The sequence below is a fragment of the Hyaena hyaena genome, unplaced genomic scaffold (assembly GCF_003009895.1).
Source record: "Hyaena hyaena isolate Hyena2069 unplaced genomic scaffold, ASM300989v1 scaffold_561, whole genome shotgun sequence".
Classification (NCBI taxonomy): Eukaryota; Metazoa; Chordata; class Mammalia; order Carnivora; family Hyaenidae; genus Hyaena; species Hyaena hyaena.
The window spans coordinates 154273-171721 of NW_024081193.1; the positions used below are offsets into that span (position 1 = coordinate 154273).

At 42.3% G+C, this 17449-nt stretch overlaps 1 protein-coding gene across 1 annotated transcript in view; it reads right to left on the reverse strand.

Annotated features, from left to right (window-relative positions):
- RNF217 (ring finger protein 217) overlaps nt 1-16134 on the reverse strand; it is a 140485-nt gene extending 124351 nt beyond the window's left edge. Inside the window, exon 1 of the mRNA XM_039256202.1 lies at nt 15250-16134. Within this exon, the coding sequence (XP_039112133.1) occupies nt 15250-16134 (885 nt within the window). The remainder of the gene's footprint in view (nt 1-15249) is intronic.
- Between the last annotated feature and the right edge of the window lie 1315 nt (nt 16135-17449).

The window sequence follows — 17449 nt, forward strand, 5'->3', positions numbered from 1 at the left end:
GGGGGGTTTAACCCACAAACTGTGAGACCATGACTTGAGTGAAAGTCAGACCCTCAGTCGACTGAACCACCCAGGAGCCCCTCAAAAACTATTTTTTAAACAACAAGTCTAAACTTTTTCTATTCCCATAAATGCAGCTTTCTCTTTACAGAACCAATGAAGTCAACAATCAGCATCACACAATTTAATCATAAACATTCCCTAATCTTTTCCTGAAAGCTGATTTTTTACCTACTGAATTTCTAAACTTGCCACAAGGATAGATCACAGACCACTCTATGGTGATACACTGTTACTTCTCATAGTGATTACCATAGTGCGAAGCAAATAATTCTGTGCTCTGTAAATATTTTTAATAGTATAAGAGTACTCTAGCTCCCCCTCCCCTTTGATTCTTTTAAACCCAACTGAATGCTAGAGAACAGATCTTTATAGCTGACTGCAATGAAGTAAACTCTTGGCCAGTGGAAAAGATTTCTCTATGTAAACATCTCTGTAACTCACTGATTATCTATTGGAACATGTGATTCAATTTATTTTTCCAGAGTGGTGATGAGATTAACAGTAATTCTTCCATCTTGTCTCAGCTACAGTCTTATGTTCAGAAGCAGACACTTTGTCACATGACTGTGCAGAGTTAAAAGCAGTTTGTGGCAGTTCAGAGTCATTAACTAGCCTGTGAGGGGACTGACTGCTGGTCTTGGCCTCATCAGCACCCTCAGCAAACCAACAGGGCTTATCCAATTCATCTAGATTATAACAAGCCAAAAGGACATTTGAAAAAATTAATCTGAAAGTTCAAGTGAATTTTTCAGCATCTTAATTTTATTTTATTAGTTAATGATACAAAACATCTTACTATAATTAATAAAAATATTAATAATAAATTAATAAAAACAATTAATAAAAAGATTAATTATCATGAGAGCAACACATTAGAACTGTCTTCCTTATTTTTAAAGATCTTCATTCAGCATTTGGTAATAGTAATGCTCTAAGGTCTATGTTCAATTTATTTTGATACACTGTTTTAATGACTATCATAAATGAAAAAACACACAGACACAGAGAGGGAAAAAAATGCATAGTTGCATGTACTTAACTAAATCATTATACTTATTTTTGTGTCTCATCTACCAATTATACAAAGAATGGTGCTGAAATTCATCTAATAGATTTCCATTGTCCCTAATGGCAATTAACTATTCTTACAACTAATCAGAAAATGATAAATTTTTAAACAAATGGGTTACAAACTCTTAAATAATTCATTTGGATGATTTTTAAGCAAAACAGAAAACTGTTTACAAGTTTTTATTTTTTACTTAAAAAATTTTTTAGTGTTTATTCATTTTTGAGAGAGGGATAGGGGCAGAGAGAGAGACAGACAGAGAGTCCCAAGAAGGCTCCGTGCTGTCAAAAGTCCAAGGTAGGGGTCAAACCCAGGAACCATGACATCATGACCTGAGCCAAAGTCCAACGCTCAACCAACTGAGCCACCCACGCACCCCTTTTTCCAAGTTTTTAAAGTTCATAGATATACTGTTCAAAGAAAAAATACACTGGAGTGGGACACACCTGGGTAGCTCAGTCTATTAAGCATCCGGACTCAGCTCAGGTCATGAACACAGGGTTCATGGTTCACAGGTTTGAGCCCAGCTTTGGGCTCTGTGCTAACCTCTCGGAGCCTGGAGCCTGCTTCAGATTCTGTGTCTCCTCACTCTCTCTATGCCCCTCCTCAACTCATGTTCTGTCTCTGTCTCTCTCTCTCAAATAAATAAAAACATTTTTTAATTAAAAGAAAGAAAGAAAGAAAGAAAACAGGTAACAGAACAGTATTTTTCAAAAATCCTGAAATCTTAAAAAAAATATATTGGGAAAATAATTATTGTTTCAAGTGTTTATTTCCAAACATTCCTTCTAAGCTCTCCCTTTTTATTTTTTTAATGTCTTATTTATTTCTGAGAGAGAGAGAGAGAAAAGCATGAGCAGGGGAGGGTTAGAGAAAGAGGGAGACACAGAATCTGAAGAAGGCTGCAGGCTCTGAGCTAGCTGTCAGCACAGAGCCCGACGTAGAGCCCTATGTGGAGCCCGAACCCATGAACCGTGAGATCATGACCTGAACCAAAGTCGGACGCTTAACCGACTGAGCCACCCAGGCGCCCCAGCTCTCCCTTCATCTTAAGAATGAAGCCTCCGGGCGCCTGGGTGGCTTAATCGGTTAAGCGTCCGACTTTCACTTAGGTCATGATCTCTCGGTTCGTGGGTTCAAGCCCCGCGTCGGGCTCTGTGCTGACTGCCAGCTCAGAGCCTGGAGCCTCTTTCAGTCTGTGACTCCCTCTCCTCTGGCCCTCCCCTGCTCACGCTGTCTCTCTCTCTCTCTCCTAGAAATAAAACATTAAAAAAAAAAATTAAAAAAAAAAAAAAAGAATGAAGCCTCAATGACTCAGAAAGTGACATTAAAAATTAAAAACAAATAAAGGGATATCTATTTTGGTTGCTTCAAACTACACTTGAAACACATTAATTTATCTGTAAATGACAAACAATCCTTTCTTTTTAATGTTTTATTTATTTCTGAGAGAGAGAGAGAGACAGCATGAGCGGGGGAGGGTCAGAGAGAGAGGGAGACAGAATCTGAAACAGACTCCAGGCTCTGAGCTAGCTGTCAGCACAGAGCCCGATGTGGGGCTCGAACCCACAAACCGTGAGATCATGACCTGAGCTGAAGTCGGATGCTTAACCGACTGAGCCACCCAGGCGCCCCAAACAATCCTTTTTTGATGCATCAATAAACAATCTTGAGACCTTCACACACACACGTACGCATACATACACACACACGTGTGTGCATGTGCAGTTTTAACATAAGTCACTAACATATTTGACACAGAATATTTTTCTTTATTTTTAGAAGCCTATTCCTTTCAAAGTGTATCTTTCACAACCAGGAGGAGGGAAAATGATAACATATGAAACAGGAAAACAACACTGAAGTTAAAAGTAGGATTAAATGAGAACTCCTGGGATTTCACCTGACATTTCCCACCATGAGCATCTTTGGCAAGAGAATTTAAAAACAAAACAAAACCTACTATCTACAGAACTATGTGAAGAAATTCACATTCCTCACTAAGGTCAGATGTTTCCAAAAAAGGAGTGCACCAAGAGCAGGCCTTATCGAAACCCCTTTTGACTTGATCCTACAGCTCTACTTAGACATAAACTAATGAACCAAACTTGGGACATCAGAAAAAAAAATGGTATTGTCAAAGGAAACAAAATGCTGGTGAAATATGAGCAATTGTTTTATTTTACCTGACATTTTAAATTGTTGAGCAACCAGAGGAAAAGGCTGTGGATTTAACATGCCATATACAACTCCAACCTAATGAGCTTCAGAAGCACTGAGGATGGCAAATAATCATGTGAGGAAATAAGGCAAGAATCAACACCACAAAAAGGGAAGTAATTTGCTAGGTAGCCTATAATTAGCCTCTGAATCTTACAGTAGAGAATATTATTGAGGGAAATAGCTTAGAAAGATTTAAAAAGGGATTAGTCATTCACATGAATGAATAAGCCCAGAATTTAGTTACCTGAGCCAGGGAGAGGAAAAAAAAAAAAAAAAAGCACATCATAAAAGCTATAAGGCTCCTCTCTTTCAGGGGACACATATCCTTAATCTAGAAGAGGTTTTGGAGAAAATATATACATATGTTACTGGAAATTTAGAGGACATTAATCAAATGATAAAATTACCTAAACTAGAATACCATAAATAATAAATATCCAACAGTGGGTCAATTTAACAAAGATTAACTACAGTGGTTAATTCTAAGGTTCTAATTTCATTAGAATTTACATTATTTCTGTATAGGACATGCCTGATCTATAAAAAATGTTATATTAACTATTTTTACTCAGAAAGATACTTAACTTCTTAGATAATAATTTAACTAGTGCTGAAGCTAAAATTTTTATAATGGAAAGGAAATTATATTATATAGAATTATATTACATAGAATAATTTTAACTGGGGTTAATAATCAGAATAACTATTAGCTGATCCTGATATTAAGATATTTCCATTACAATTGAATTATCGAAAATATTTAATTTTAAAAGAGAATGGCTTCTATGTAAGCTTTGCTGAAAACTAAGTAAAGTTTTATTATCAAATTATAATAATAATTATATAAAATATACAAGAATAAAACATGAAAACACAACACCAAAATGTATTAATCAGTATAATGATATGAATTGGAAATATTTAATGAAATGACTGATAAGACATGAAGTTAAACATATTAAAATTCAGGGTTAAAAGATTTACTACCTAAATTAACATTTTTTAAAATTTTCATCTGAAGCAGTGTGGTGGCTTACAAACACGGTCTCAAATACTTTGGCACTTGCACAAGAGAAACGAGGGGTCTATGTCCTTGCCTCTTGAATCTGGGCAGGCTTGTGACTGCCTTACCAAGTGACACAGAGTGACTTACAGAGTTAATGCAGAAAAGATCATGTAGCTTACACCTGGCTCATTTGAGACTGGCTTCAAGGGATGCCAGCCTCCACGTAAGAAGCCTGCTGCCCTGAGACTCCCATGCTGGCAAAGCCACATAGAGACACTCCTGGCACCCAGTCCCAGCTGAGCTCCCTGACAACGGCCAGCGTCAGCTGCCTGCCACGTGAGTGAACAGAAACTACAACTCATGTGAACCACATGAGAAACCCCAAGTGTAAACTGACCAGCTGAGCCCTTCCCAAATTTCTGACCCACATGTCATAATCAAAATAAACTGGCTGTCTTAAGCCCCTAGGTTCAGGAGGAATTTGTTATTAAGAAAGCAAAGTAACTGCAATAGGTTTTATAATTAAAGAAGTACCTTTGTGATAGATGTGATGTCAGGATAGAGAGTCAGGCCATAGCATTCCACTGCACTCAAAGTTTAAATACACCGTGGAATAAGATATCAAACCTGAATCAAAAATTCAGGTTCAAATATTTACCTTATTTTTCTGCCAACCTAACATATTATATATAATTTACTTTCAATCATTCACTGAATCTTTTAAGAAATATTTATTGAGCACCTACTCTATTCTGGGCTCTGTGCTAAGTGCTAGTTATAAAAGCAGCTTCAAGAATAGTGGGGGCAGAAAATTAATGAAACTTCAAATCATCACTTCCACATATAATTCCAAAGAGGGATAAAAACAGAATGGCAGCAGAGGGAAAAGGACTTTTAAAACACTAAGAGCAGACTGGTTCAGTCTGGAGACTTGATGAAGGCCAAGCTCCGAGGATGAGGAGAAATCCACTCACCAAGGGAAGGAAAGAGGAGAACTGGAAGGGGAAAGGCACTGAGGAGCAGAGCAGAGGCCAAGCCCTAGCAGCGGCGTCATGAACTTGGATTTTTATGGACAGCAATGGGAAGATCTCACAGGTTTTTAAGCAAGATAATGAAATGTTGAAATTTTCATTTTAAAAAATTGTTTTAGCTATCTACTGCAGTACTTCATGGATTGACAACACCAGCCTCTTAGTGTAATAATCATTCTTGGAGTAAATAAATAAGTCCACTCCACCAATATTCATTTTATGCTTCCCACATGACAAAAACTAAGAACTTAATCAGCAAGAAAATGGTCTCTACATGGATCAAGCTTTATAGTCTAATGGAAGCAAAGAGTAGGAAATGAGCAATTTTTACAGGTTTTAAAGTCTAAGTCCATCTAAAGATGAGAACTAGGTTTTTTTTTTTTTAAGTTTATTTATTTATTTTGAGAGAGAGAGAGAGAGAGAGAGAGAGAATCCCAAGCAGGCTCTGCACTGTCAGCATAGAACCCAATGCCAGGCTTGAACTCATGAACCATGAGATCATGACCTGAGCCGAAGTCAAGAGTTGAACAACTGAGCCACTCAGGTGCCCCAGGAAATGGGCAATTTAAATACAGTGAAGTAAGAATCTTATTGTAAGTAAATCCAGGTATAGAGAGTCCAGAAAATTCCCAAAGGAATAGATGTCTAAGTTGAGACTAGAAGAATCAGTTAGTGTGAAAGGCCAACAGAAAAGGGGGAAGTAAGGAAAAAAGTGGAAAAAATTGAAGGATTCGGTTCTAAGACAGAACCTCATGTTACTAAAAGTAAAGGTTCATAGTTGAGAGTCACAGAGTGTTCAAGGAACAAAAGAAGTTCAATATGTGTGTAGGCTTAGGGGTGAGTGGTTAATAGAAATTAGATCACACGTAAACTTCGTTTACATTCTATTCTAAAAGCAAGAGGCAGACACTGAAAGGCTAAGAAAGGGAGTGCCCAAGGCCAGGTGACCATCTTAGAAAAACCCTCTAGTTATAGTGTGGAGAGCACATTAGAAACAGACAAGACTGGAGCACTGGGGTCAAGTGAGATGCTGTTGTTAGAATCCAGGACTGAAATGGGAGAGCCCTCAGCAGAGAAATGTAAGGAGAAATAGAGAACCATAGGGGAAAGGATAACAACATTTTTAGGAGGTAGAATTCAGAGGACTTGGTAATTAATTAGTTGTGAGAGGTGAGGGAGAGCAAGAACACAGTGATGACTCCCAAGTTTCTGACCTGGGTAAAACTGATGGAAATGGGGAACCCCAAAGGAGGAGCAAGACTTCCAGAGTGTAGGAAGGATGATGAGAAAAGGGAGATTTAGTCAGAAGAAGTTTAAGGTGGCTATGAGTGGGACATACAGGTGGAAATGTACAGGAAAGAGATGGGCATGTGGTGCTGAAAGTGAGAGGAGTGATCCAGGCTAGAGAAAGAGATTTGGAAGCCAAGAGCACATAGGTGTTACCTGAAACCGAAGGAGTAGATGAGCTGGTCCCACTAATACATAATACCAATACCATACAGTGAAAACAGAGGGGGGTTAGATATGGACCAGGCAGATATCAACATTAAGAGATGGTAATAAAAGAGAAAGCACAAATGGTAGACAAAAGGAATGGCCAAAGAGTTAGGAAGGAAACAGGTGAATACATTGCCATTAAAATGTGACAGTAAGTCAAATTATAGCTTTTCTGAACTCAATTTCTCTTGATTTTCTTACATGAAGATAAGCCTTGGTAGAAATCTATCTCTGGACCTGAGCAAGTGTCCTCCACTTTCTCAGACATGAAATTAAGTTTCTTCTCCTTCTTGGACTGGAAGACTTGTGATTTCGTACAGTACAGATATAAATTTAAAGGAAAAATAAAACAAATATATTTAGCTTACAAATAAGATAATAAATGTAAACAATGTAAAAATACTATGGATTTTAGAGCCAAATGGACCTGAACTTAAATCCCACTTCTGCCATTTCTCAGCTATGTGATTTAAGGCGAGTTATTATATCTCTCTAGCCTTGAGTTTCATCATATAACATTCTGCTGCCTGAAGCACAGAAATGGAACTGTTCCTATTTTCTCAAAACCACTCTGATCAGAGAGCGAACCTCACCAGCGCCAATGAAAACAGTACTAGTCACGGTTACAAAAAAACCTCCTTGTTAGAAAATCGATGGTCAATTTCAACACTCATCCTGCTGAAACTATCAGAAGAATTAAACAAAGATGATTATTCCTTCCTTTTTAAAACACTAGGTACCTGGGTGGTTAAGCGTCCAACTTCAGTGCAGGTCATGATCTTACAGCTCATCAGTTCGAGCTCTGTGTTGGGCTTTGTGCTGACAGCTCAGAGATTGGAGCCTGCTTCAGATTCTGTGTCTTCCTCTCTCTGCTCCTACCCCACTCACGCTCTGTCTCTCTCTCTCTCTCAAAAATAAATAAATATTTTAAAAATTAAAAAATATAAAGCACCATATTGGTTTGCTTCTGGTGAACCATTCTACCTTGGTTCTCTTCTTGCCTAACTGGCCTACTCCATTTTAGATCCTTCCTGTCCCAGGTCCCATATTCATATTAGTAGACACTGATGTGCCTGGACCCAGCCCTCCTCTACCTACTATCACTCCTCAAGTGGCCTCATCTAGTCTCGTGGCTTTAAATATCATCTACACATCCAGAATGTTCAAATGTACATCTTTTGTTCAGATCTCTCTTCTGGATGCCAGATGCCAACTGCCTACTCAACACCCTTTCATGAATGTCTAAACAGCTTTTCAAACTTAGCACGAACTCCCGATTCTCCTAAACCTAGTCCTCCCACACTATTCCTTATCTTATTAAATGGCAACCCCATTCTTCTAATTGCTTGGGCTCAAAACCTGAGTCATGCTTGGTTCTTTTTCTCTCGTCCCACACTCAATCATCAGCAAATGCTGTCAGCTCTATTTTCACAATATATTCAAAATTCAACCAGCTCAAGCCACATTCACCTTTATCACTCTAGTCTACACTATACCATCTCTCCTCTGGATTACTGTCAGAGTCTTCTGATCTTTGAACTTGCATTCTTGATTCCTATAGTATAACATTCTCCACAAAGAGCCACAGTAAATCTCTTTTAAAGGTTAAGTTGTATCTGGTTATCTCAAAATCTTCTTACAGCTTCCTATCTCACTCAGAGGAAATGCAAATTCTCTATGGTCCTAAAGCCCTCTTTGGCCAGCCTTCCCATTCCTTATCAGAATGTTATGTCTTATCACTCCCCATCTCATTCCTTAGGCTTCAGCCACCTGGATCCCTTTTCCCAGTCCTGGAACACCCCAACCAAGTGCTGGTCTCTATTATTTCCTTAAATATCCTCATGGTTTATTCCCTTACTGCTGTCATGAAGATCTCTACTCAATAATCACCTTGTAAAACCCTCCTTGACAATTACCCCCCTCAATTGTACATATACGAAGAACCACCTCCTTCTATTATCACCATAGTCCTTCTTATCCCCTAATATACTAAACTATACTAATTATTTATCTCATGGTCTATCCCCGCCTCACCTCCCCCCCACCCCACCCCCTGCCCGCCCCCGGCCTGGTGTATAAACTCCATGAAGCCAGGGATTTTTATCTGCTTTAGTTCTCTGACTCCCAACAGCTACAATAGTGCCTGGCACATAATAGGTATTTAATATATAAGTAAATTAAAATTAAATGATAAAATATGTAAAAAGTACTTAAAATATAGATGTTCAATAAATGGTTGTTATTATTTGTGGAAACTTAACAATGCAAGTGTAATTTACCCCAAAATCGATGGGGCAAATAGTACTGAGAAAGTTGGAAGAGCATGGCATACCTCCAAAATTATTTTCCTATAGGCATTGAATGTTTATTTTAAGACATAATTTGGTTTGGGAAGGTTCATGTAGTTTATCATATGAAACTCTTCTGACAAAGTGAATTTGAACAAAATAAGCAGATTTTTAAAATATTATAACTTTAAATATTTGCCATAACATAAAGAATAATCCAAAACAAACTTAGCAAAAGCATATTTTCTTTTAAGTAAAGGTAATAAAATTTTGAAAGGAGTAAGATATTTAATAATATTCTATTTCCAATAATTAGAACTCTGAGAAATATGTGCGTTAAGAAATAAATAATGGATGAATTTATTACTCTGGATTAAACATAATAGGAGGAATTGTAATGTGTTTACTAAATGGTAAGCTGATGCTCCAGAAGGGGTTTAATAAAATCCTTCCAAGGGGCACCTAGGTGGCTCAGTCAGTTGAGCATGGACTCTTGATTTCGGTTCACGTCATGATAGCAGGGTCATGGGATCGAGCCCTGTGTCAGCTCTGCTCTGAGCATGGAGCCTTCTTGGGATTCTCCCTCTGTCTCTCTCTGTCCCTCACTCCCATTCATGCTCTCTCTCGAAAATAAAAACAGTAAAATTATAAGATAAAATAAAAATGAAGATAAAATAAAATCCTCCCAAAAAGTAAGAAGGGAAAACAAAGACCACAGTTGACTGACAACTTAAAAGCTTATTTGTATCCCCAGATAAAGCTGAGAAAAAACACTATGTAAAAGACTCTAGTTTCCCTGAGGGAACTTAATACATTTATAGAGTATCTCATGGTACCTGACATACAGGTACCCAAACAGATGTTTGTTAAATGCGTAAATGGTACACTAATAAATGAATACGTTAATTACAAGAAACTACCACTCAGGTGTCTATCTACAGTGCCATTACAATCTCTTAACAAAAAGCTAGGAGCTTAAATTCTAAGGCTCTTCTTTTTCTCTCTCACACATCAGGAGTAGGAAAAGGCAGGGGTGCCTGGGTGGCTCAGTCAGTTAAGCATCTGACTTTGGCTCTGGTCATGATCTCATGGTTCATGAGTTCAGGTCCCACATTGGGCTCTGTACGGACAGCTCAGAGCCTGGAGCCTGCGTCAGATTCTGTGCCTCCCCCTCTCTCTGCCCTCCCCTGCTCACACTCTATCTCCCTTTTTCTCAGAAATAAATAAACATTTTTTTTAAAAAAAGGAGTAAGGAAGAACCTTCCAGTATGAAAGCTGAGCTTTACTCTAGAAGGAAAAAAAAAAAAAATCACCACTCTAAAGGTTACAATTGACGCCTTGGGTAAGTAGTACTACTTGTCATGTTATTTGATATCTCTTAGGCAGTGGCGGACAATGCCGGGGTTTTCTTCATGGCCTCATCTCCAGACAGCCTGAAGAGATGGGAAGGGAACCACCCAGGCAACACACAGGCCAGGTTCTGCTGGTGCACAGCTCAGCCCTCAAGAGGGGATTCCTCTGCAGTAATCAAATACCAGCTAAAATCAGATTTTGAAAGGTAAAAGAAAAAGGAAATTATGAAAGAATTATGAAGAAATAACTCGAGGCATATTATTAAAGAGGCAGAAGAAAGAAATAAGGGCATGAGTCGGAAAGGTGAGAAAGCAAATGTTATCACACCCTTCAAATACACCTGTGAGCACACACACACAAATTCTGTGCACCAAAGAATACGTTTACATATGCCTTACTCTCACTTTTCCAACTTGTAGAGAGATGAAACAGATTTCAGTCTCATTATTCTTCACATTTTAAGGACTATCAAAATCACACCTGGCATGATCTGTAAATTCACCTGTGTGAAGACGGCTGCATTCAAACTCCACATTGAATACATTAGCTTCTAAAAATACACAGGTCGGCTTAAGATTTAAAGGGAAAAAAGTAGGTTACACTTGTACCCATACAAGTCTGCATGACTCAGAGTTTAATAATAGGATGCATAAGATGTCACCCTTAGGTCACTGATTCTAGGGTGGCTATAATAGACTGTCATTTTAAGACATCACCATCTAACAGCTGTTTTGTTCACAATCTGTAGAAGCAATGTGTTGCTTGTCTCTATTAATACTCATCTGACAGGTGTGTACATTCCAACTCACATGCACCTGCCAGTTGGGAGCTCTTTGAAGCAGAGTGATGAAAGCCACAGCAGCTGTTACCTTTAGACAGTGCCTAGCACATCCAATTCTCTCTTTATCTAAAGGGCTAAATAGTAATACTTCATATTATAACAGATTTTACTGTCTGAAACCAAAATCATAAAGGAAAGATATCAATGGAGGATTTCTGAAATAAGTGCAATAATCGTTCTCTGAAACAAAAGAAGCAACAATCTTTCCTCCTAGGAAGATGTGGTAGATGCCAAATCAGCTGCGGAAGTTAACATTTACAACGCCTCTGTGACCTGCAGGAGACTTATAGACATCCCCAAACTGTGCACCTTAGCCATAGTCAGACATGCATACACAGGTCACCAGGAAATGCTTCTAAAATGTATGCATCAACGACTTATGGATCCATGCAATATACACCAGTGTAACTTCCACTATGTGTGTCATGGTGCTCTAGAGCCTCCAAGTCAACACCTATGTAGTGGCAAAGATTATAATTTATCAGCTCCACCTTTCACAATGGCAATTGAAAACTGGATGGTACACACTGAACTGTAAAGTCATTCCACTTACGAGGGGCTCCCTGCAGCCCAGTCATGGTGACGACTGGAGAAGAATTATGTTTCGAGACATAAAACTATTATTTTGAAAGCACAGTGTGTAGGTATTTAAGTCATGACCTAATTTGCTTTCTCTGTACTGAAATAATGACCACATCTAGTCATCCGCCTTTGTTACATATTCAGTCCAGGGCACTAAATGGAAATAAGACTTACGACTTACCATCTAAAACTCTGTGTCCCCACCTTCCAAGCTCATACCTTCCTTCAAAGAACTCAGCCTCTCCTTTTAGAAGAACATTAATTTAACCAGGCAATATTCCAACTCACATTCAGTATGTATTTTTAATGCATGTATAAAATCCTTCATAGAAAATCACCTTTATTCTCTTAAATGAGGTCAAATAATGCACTATTTGACACAAACTCAAAAACTAGTAAAAAATATCACTAATAACTTTTTATTTCAGATGCATCATTTTATTTTAAAAGGTCTTAAGAGCCCTGCAAATTCGGGTTTAACAGATTTTAATCTGTCAAACCCATGAGAGTTTATAAAATGAGAAAGAAAGCACTCAGTGTGCCCTTTTGATCTAGCTCAGTAAGGCAACAAAATAACTCTGCAGTTTAATTTTGTTTTGCTTCAGAACTGGCATGTCATTACAGGTCATGGTCTGCAAGTCTATTTCACTGATGAGGAAATTAAGGAATGGAGAGGTTACGTGACATGGAAACATAGACCTTTTGAGTAGAAGTGACCTTAGAATTAACACAGACCAGAAATACTACAACCACAAGCCTATATTTTTATCCAACTGGGGAAAAATGCCATTTTCATATAAGCTAAAAGTTCATTTAAAGAATCTTTAATTCTAACTTTCATAGAAAACTTAGTAAACTTATTATTTTTGTCTACTTTAAAACTGTCTTTTGTCTTAAACATGAAGAAGCTCAGGGTAGAATTCAGTACACAAGTAGAATATCACCTTCTGACTATGGTTACTGGGGGTAATCTCATCCTGTCTTGGTCACTCAGCTCTTCAAAAATTTGGTAACTATTAGCTGACCATCTGGCATATGTCCAACAGCATTCTAGGTGCTAAAGACATAACAGTGAACAAATCACATGACAAATCCTGTCTTCATGGAAACAAATTACGTAAGTATGAGAGTAGGGTAAGGCCAAACTTGAAAAAGAGTGGTCAGTGAAGGCCATTTGGATGACATTTGCCTACAGATCTGAAAGAGAGGAGTGAGGGGAGTAAGCATGAAAAGGGAATGGTATCTAGGGAGCTATTCTAGACACAAGGAACACCAAATGCAAAAGCCCTGGGGTGGAAGCATGCCTGGCCCGTAGGACTCGCTTATCCTGTTTAATATTTTAAATAAAGTATGTTTTTTTTTTTTTTCTTTACTGAAAGGTCTGTCCAATACTTTGGAAGAAAATCAGGGACATACATACATCCATAATTACTGCAAACAAGTTTCAGATACTGTGTCACTTGAGATAAGTTTCTTGTGTTTGCGTACTATAATGACACTGCACTCACCCTGCCACCCTTCTGCTCCCCATTCCTTCTCTTCTCCATTAGAGATCAACATGTTGATTTCCTACAACTTACGGAGATTAAAAATAAATCTGCTTTGGGGAAAAGGCCCACCTTAAGGAAATCAAACCACAATGCAACCCACACAGACTACACACCTTGACCTTCTAAACCTACCGGCATTTGTATTCAGCCTCTAAGTGCTACCTGGTACTGTTACTCTGTTTACATCTCATTATACGCTACCTTGTATTGTTCCTGTATACACATCTGCTCTCACAGTGGCTTCCTTGGAGCAGAGCCCATATTTGGAGACTGTCTGAATCCCACCCCAGGGATCTGCACATGGATGGCACCAGTATCTGTTTGCCCATGATGTCATAGAAACTACCACATGAGAGCAGACATTCCTCCCGTTTTAAATATCTGTTTGTGGATAAAGCATAAAAGAGACGTCGGTCTCTTGCAGGCGTTTGGATAATCGCAACCATCTTGGCTAAGTTACTGTTTGTGTAACATTCCATTCTGTTTAAGTTTCCCTTTGCATTTTTCGGTTGGGCACAGTACACACACTTTCAGTCTAGACACCAGCATGGATTAGCCACAAAACACAGAGGAACCACACTGTGTGGAATCCTGTTCGGTTCACTTGAGCCAATGTTATTAAACGCTATTACTGGAAAGGGACTCAGCATAAAACTATCAAGCACAAGGACTACAAGACATTGCCCATACAATCTGGCAAAACAGACAGACACATAAGGAACTTCAGTGCATGCAAGACACGCAGAAGTATTTTGAAAGTATATAAGCAGTGACCCGGAAGGTGAGGTAAGGCTTCCCAAAAAGAGCTGGCACCTGAAGAGCCAAGGGTTTTGAAAGATGAATAAGCCGAGGACAATCAGACACGGGATCAAAGGGCACTCCAGACTGTGCAAAATACTGGCAGAAACGTAACAGACTGAAAACTGCTGGAAGAACTCATTCACCATCAGTGAAGGAAAGCTGGTCTATTGCACGCTTAAGCTTTCCAAGAAAAAAACAAGCTTTCAAATAAGGAGCTGAGGAAGAAAGTCTCACCACTGCTTGTTTTGTTAAGCCTCTTAGCCTTGCTTTGCTTTGTTTTGCTCTGTTTTGTTCCCTCTTAAAGAAATAAAGTACTGTGCTGGCATAAAACTTCAGTGAGGAAAAGTACTTCAACTTTACTGTGGAATAATAAAACGGGTAAGTAGGCAAGGGCCAAGGAATGAATAAACGAATGAATGAATAAATGAATGAAAAAAATAAATAAAACTTTTCTGGAATATATAAATGGAGCAAAATTTAAAATTCAGGCATCGTGGACGTGAAATATTAATTCCAACAATTCCAACCCTTCTTCTCACTAACTTAATACGTACATACAATCTTTTGTGCCCACTAAATGTGTTAGTCTTGGGGATACCAGGCCTCTGAGGTACTCTCATTGCCCTCCTTTTTGAGTGAGCTCTGGCTTGCAATTTAGTAAAAGAAATAAGCAGAGGACAATTCAGTGTAGCCTTTTCTCCACGGTTGCCAACTAAAGCCTGAAGCTCATGCAGAGTTAAATTCCCGTCAAGTTAGCCGTGAGGTCAAACGCTCTTAAATAGTAATTACGACAACTGAGATGTGAGAAACTGACAAAGGTCCCAGGTAGAGGCGTCTCATCACCTCTTCCTGCGAGCCGGGAGCTGGCAAGCTTGTGGAGGACTGCCTCGCCAGGGGTTCGAGATGCTGAACGAGGAAAAAGGGGACAGAAGCGGGTAGAGTTACCTGGGAGCTCAGGTAGACTTTGAGGCACTCCTCGCACACGGCCTTCTTGCAGCAGGGCAAGGGCTTGATGGGCTTGTCTTCCAGGCACACCCGGCACATCAGCACCATGAGGGGCACATAGGCATCCCCTACCCCACCCAGGTCGGAGTAGGGTGGAGCTCCCAACAGGCTGGGCACGGAGAAGGGCTCGGGCGCCAGGTAGAACTCCAGCTCGATGCTGCCGCCGTCGGGGGACAGGGGATCCGTCGGGAGGGACAGCCGGGGGCTGGGGATGGAGGTGGGGGTGCTGGGGGCGTTCGTCACCGGCGGAGCCCGAGGTGAAGATGCGGGCGGCGACGGCTGCTCCGCGGTGGGGGCCTCGGGCAGGTCGTTCTCCACGCAGAACACGGAGCAAAAGACTTGTCTCTTGGCGGGGATGGGACGCCGCTGACCCAGCACGTCCAGGACCAGTTCGTCCGCGGCCCCTACGCGGGTCCCGGGCTCCGGCTCTTCGCCCGGGGGCACATCCTGCAGTTCACGCCCTCCCTCTCCCCGGCCCTCGGCTCCCTCCTCCTCTTCCAGCTGCTGTTGCAAAGTCCGGGGGTTGAGGGGACCCGTGAGTGCCAGTCCCGCGGGCTGCGCGGGCGCTCGGCTCTTCCTCGCGTCCGGGGCCCCCCGGCTCCTCGCGGGCGCCGGGACGCCGGTGTCCGCGCAGCCGGTGTCCGCGCAGCCGGAGTCGCTTCCGCAGCCACCGCCGCCCGGCTCCGCGGAGGCGGCGCGCGGCCCCGGCGCCCCGGCGCTGTCCGCCCGCGGCCTCGGGGGCCCGGGGGGGCCCGTGGCGCCGCCCGCGGGGGCCCGCGCCTCCTGCGGCCCGCCGCTGCTCACCGTGCTCTGCTCCTCGCCCATCGCCGCCCGCGGCCCGCGCCGCCGCCGCCCATCCAGCCGCCGGGACCCCCACCCGGCGCCGGCGGGCAGCGGGGGCAGCGGCTCGGCTCGACTCGCGGCTCCGCTTCTGCTTCCGGGTCCCTCCTCCGGGGCTGGGACGCCCCGAGCTCCCTCCGGGGAGCCCGTGCTCCCGGGCCGCGGCAGGCAGGGAGCCCGGCCCGCTCCGCCGCTCCTCCTCCTCCTCGTCCTCCGGCGCGGCCGCGGACCGCCTCGGGGGCGCTGAGGGCCGCTCGCTCCGGGCGCGGGCGCGCCCGCCCCTCATGCAGGTTGGGGCGGCGCCGGGGCCCCCGCGAGCCCCCGGGCGGGGCCGAGGGTCCGGCGGGAGGCGGCCGTCAGTCTCGCGCCATCGCGGGTCCCGGCTGAGGGCCGCGCGGGACGGGCGGCGGGAGGGCGGTGGTCGGAGGGTGCAGGGGCCTGTGGCGCCGCCGCGGCGCGCCCCGGGAGGTGCAGCCGGAGCGCGAGCGAGCCCCGCGGCCCCGGGGGCAGAGGCCAGAGCGGGCGACCTCCCTCTGCTCCGGCTTCACCTAGAGCCCTCCTCGCTGCCCCGCTCCCCACCCCTCTGGCGCACACCTCCCCACACGTACACACGCGCGCAGGCACCCGCGCACACACTCACACGCACACCCCGAGTGGGTGTGATCTAAGCGCCGAGATGCGCTCTCGCGCCCAGAGTTCACACTCGGCCTCAACAAAACCCTTCAGAGCAGGCAGGCTGCCTGCCTTTCGGGCTACGCGTGAAATAGAACTTCCTACGGAATCGCCGTGTGCTCCGAGCAGAAACTAGAAAACACTGGCTAACTTGGGGGTTTGGTTTCTCTTGGGCCTGTCCAGTTTTAAATCCTCCAAAGAGGGAGTGCAGAGAAATAACGCTGGGGTGTTATTTGTTCAAAACGCTACATGTATTAACTCTGCTTTCTGTCTGTTGAGGTCGGAAAGATCTTTGAAACCCACAAAGAAGCCGAACGTACTTTTAACCTACTCCAACTGGAATCCTTATGAGAGCTGGCAGACAACTGATTGAAGTCTTATCCCTTTTTCCTCCTCTTCAGGGTTCCTTACGAACTTTTTTTAACCCTTAAATATTCCAGAATAGGTAGCACAAGGTAGCAAGATGGCCTAGCCTAATTAATAAACTGGCTCATTGATGGGAATCTGGAGGAGTTAGTTACATTAGCATAACCGTATTTATCTCCAAAACTGTTTCCAAGACAACAATTACATTTGAGCCAGAACCTAATTATGTGTTGATCTATCTATATTTTACAGGAAGCATTAG